The sequence below is a fragment of the Stegastes partitus genome, unplaced genomic scaffold (genome assembly GCF_000690725.1).
Source record: "Stegastes partitus isolate 25-593 unplaced genomic scaffold, Stegastes_partitus-1.0.2 Scaffold936, whole genome shotgun sequence".
NCBI lineage: Eukaryota > Metazoa > Chordata > Actinopteri > Pomacentridae > Stegastes > Stegastes partitus.
This window is the reverse complement of record NW_007578667.1, coordinates 133,946-136,637: the sequence shown is the minus strand read 5'-3', so window position 1 is coordinate 136,637 and position 2,692 is coordinate 133,946. Positions and strand designations below refer to the sequence as shown.

At 34.8% G+C, this 2,692-nt stretch overlaps 1 protein-coding gene across 1 annotated transcript in view; it reads left to right on the top strand.

Moving 5' to 3' along the window:
* The window catches only part of grk6 (G protein-coupled receptor kinase 6), a 63,065-nt gene that overhangs the window by 10,433 nt on the left and 49,940 nt on the right, over positions 1–2,692 (top strand). Inside the window, exon 2 of the mRNA XM_008294083.1 lies at positions 512–607. Within this exon, the coding sequence (XP_008292305.1) occupies positions 512–607 (96 nt within the window). The remainder of the gene's footprint in view (positions 1–511; positions 608–2,692) is intronic.

Genomic DNA, 2,692 nt, shown 5'->3' with positions numbered 1-2,692 from the left:
TACTGGACTTTTACAAAAATGACAAGAATTGAAATAAATAAATCAACACGTCCAGCATGTTGTCAGCAGGTTGTCACCATCAGTGGACAGAGACGGAGCTCCACAGGCTGGAGATGTTTGTCTACAGCCTCCAGCTTCATCGTGCTGGATGGATCTCCAACATCTGGCTGCTCTGCTCACTGGTTTCTTTATGGATCCACTTTTATTGTCACTCTGTGGAAACTCTGCCTGCAGCTCAGCCTGAACACCTGAACACAACCAGTCATGGAGTCTCAGTTGTTAGTTTTTCACAGCATCTGTTTTGTACAAACGGTTTACTTTTTGGTGATTCTGTATATTTTAAGTGTCGGTTATTTTTTTCTGACCTCGCGTCACACATGATGCGTTCGAGGACCATCAGAACGCTGGAAACCTGCCGATTTTTTTTTCCATTTTTTTCCCAGCTTCTGCCTCTGATAAACAATTTAAAGAGAGTTTCGTCGTTTAAACCGAACCTCTTTCCTCTTTCCAGGCGGCGGCGGGAACAGAAAAGGAAAAAGCAAGAAGTGGAAGCAGATGCTGCAGTTTCCACACGTCAGCCTGTGTGAGGAGCTGCGACAGAGTACAGGTGAGAAAACGCCGACTTTCCTCGAAACGCTCCGAAATCCAGAAAGTCTTTGTGGTCTTTTAGGTGTCGATGAGTCTCTGGAGGCTGATCGTGGAGACGTATGGACACGAAACCAGATTTGATTTTAAACCATTTTACAAACAGCAGTTCTCCAGTAACACGGAGTCTGATCCCTTTGTCTGGTTTCAGTTTCTGTTTTTTAATGTTTCTGACGTTGGTTCTCCATCGTGATAGAAGTTGGGATAAAACCGGGACAACAAGAGAAATAAATCCAAGACTTTGACACAGACTTCAGAGGGTTAAATACAGTCAGTCAGGTCTTAAATATGGAGCCGATTGTCAAGTTAAAGCTGCTTTTATGAAGTCTTGCTTTGAATAAATCACAGATCAAACAGGAAACAAAATAAACCAAAACAGCATCTTTAGTTTTTGATGTTCTTTCCCAAAATATGTCTCAAATATTATATCATCTATATATATATATATTTATTTTTTAAATAATATTAGAAAGTTGGCAGTTTATTCATGCTGAATTAACACAAAATACGAGCTTCAGTTGATCCAGTATTTAATCATTTAATGAATATAAAATTATTACAATTTTTGTAAATTTGATTCTTAAAAAAGTATTTTAACATTCCTAAAATAATTCATATAAAATAGTCAGTGTTAATAATTAAATAATAATTATATGTTAACAAAATAATATTCCTAATTTATTGGTTAAATCATATATTAACCGATGGACACAAGACAACTTGTGCAACATATTTCCGAATGTTCACGTGTGATGCAGACGCTACAAAACACTAAAATGTCGACTACGTTTTGTAGATATTTTACACTCGTCTCCTCTCTGCTCTGTATAAACGCAGCTCAGCCGGAAAAAAAGAAAAGAAATCGCAGAATTTTTGTCACGTGACTGTTTGTCGCAGCCGAGTCAGTCAAGGCTTCACATTTGCGACAAAGAACGCAGAATTTTTTTGTTTTTTACAGAATCTGGTTCGAACAGACGATTTATTTTTGGTGAATTTTTAAATGAGAATCAAGTGTTTTTTTTATGAAATATCCCGAAAATTGAAAATCTGACTTTCTCTGATTTTTTCTTTAAGTTTCTTTCTTTGGTGTAATTTTAGTATTTTTGGATTTAGAGGTTTAACATCTGAATGTTGTTCTTCTACTTGAATGTTGTCANCAGTGGATGTTAACATGAAAACATAACCACTAACGTATGAAAATCCTGGATTTTAACATCCCAAAGTGTCGAAAACCGGCATATTAATGCACAAAAGTACCAATAACCTGAATATTAATGAACAAACGTGTAAATTAGGTGGATGTTCTCATAAAAAAGTGTCAATGAGCTGGATGTTAACACATAAAAGCACCAATATGCTGGATATTAACACCATAAAGTGTCGGTAACATAGAAATTAATGTAAAAAAAGTGTCAAAACTTTGGATATTCGCATACAAAAGTATCAATAATCTGAATATTTATGCACAATTATATCAATATTTGGATATTAATGAATAAAAGTGTCTGGATATTAACATAATAAAGTCCTAATATGTTGGACATTAACATTAAAATCCTTCATCCTAACGTTCCAAAGTGTCAATAACCTGGAAAATAACACGCAAAAGTCTCACTAACTTGGTTTTTAAGTGTGTTAACTACGTGGATGTTAACATAATAAAGGATCAATACACTGAATATTAACCCCCTAAAATCTGAATATCCAGGATGTTAACGTCCTAAAGTATAAACAACCTAAATATTAACTCACATTTAAGAAGCTGCAATCAGAGAATTTCTGTGTTTTTGTTCATTAAAATTTGTTAAAATCTGCCGTCGGCTTTGAAAGTCATCTTATAATCTTTAACAAATTACCCAAATGACACGTTCATCGTCGCTAGAAACCGTAAAAACAGAAACAATCACAGGATTTTAATCTTTTAATAGTCTTTGAACGTATCACGTGTGGATTAATGTGTTCAAATGAACCGAATCTAAGCTTAAAATTAAATTGTCTTGTTTTAAATTCCACCACAAACCAACACTTTACTCTGATGAGATTCTGT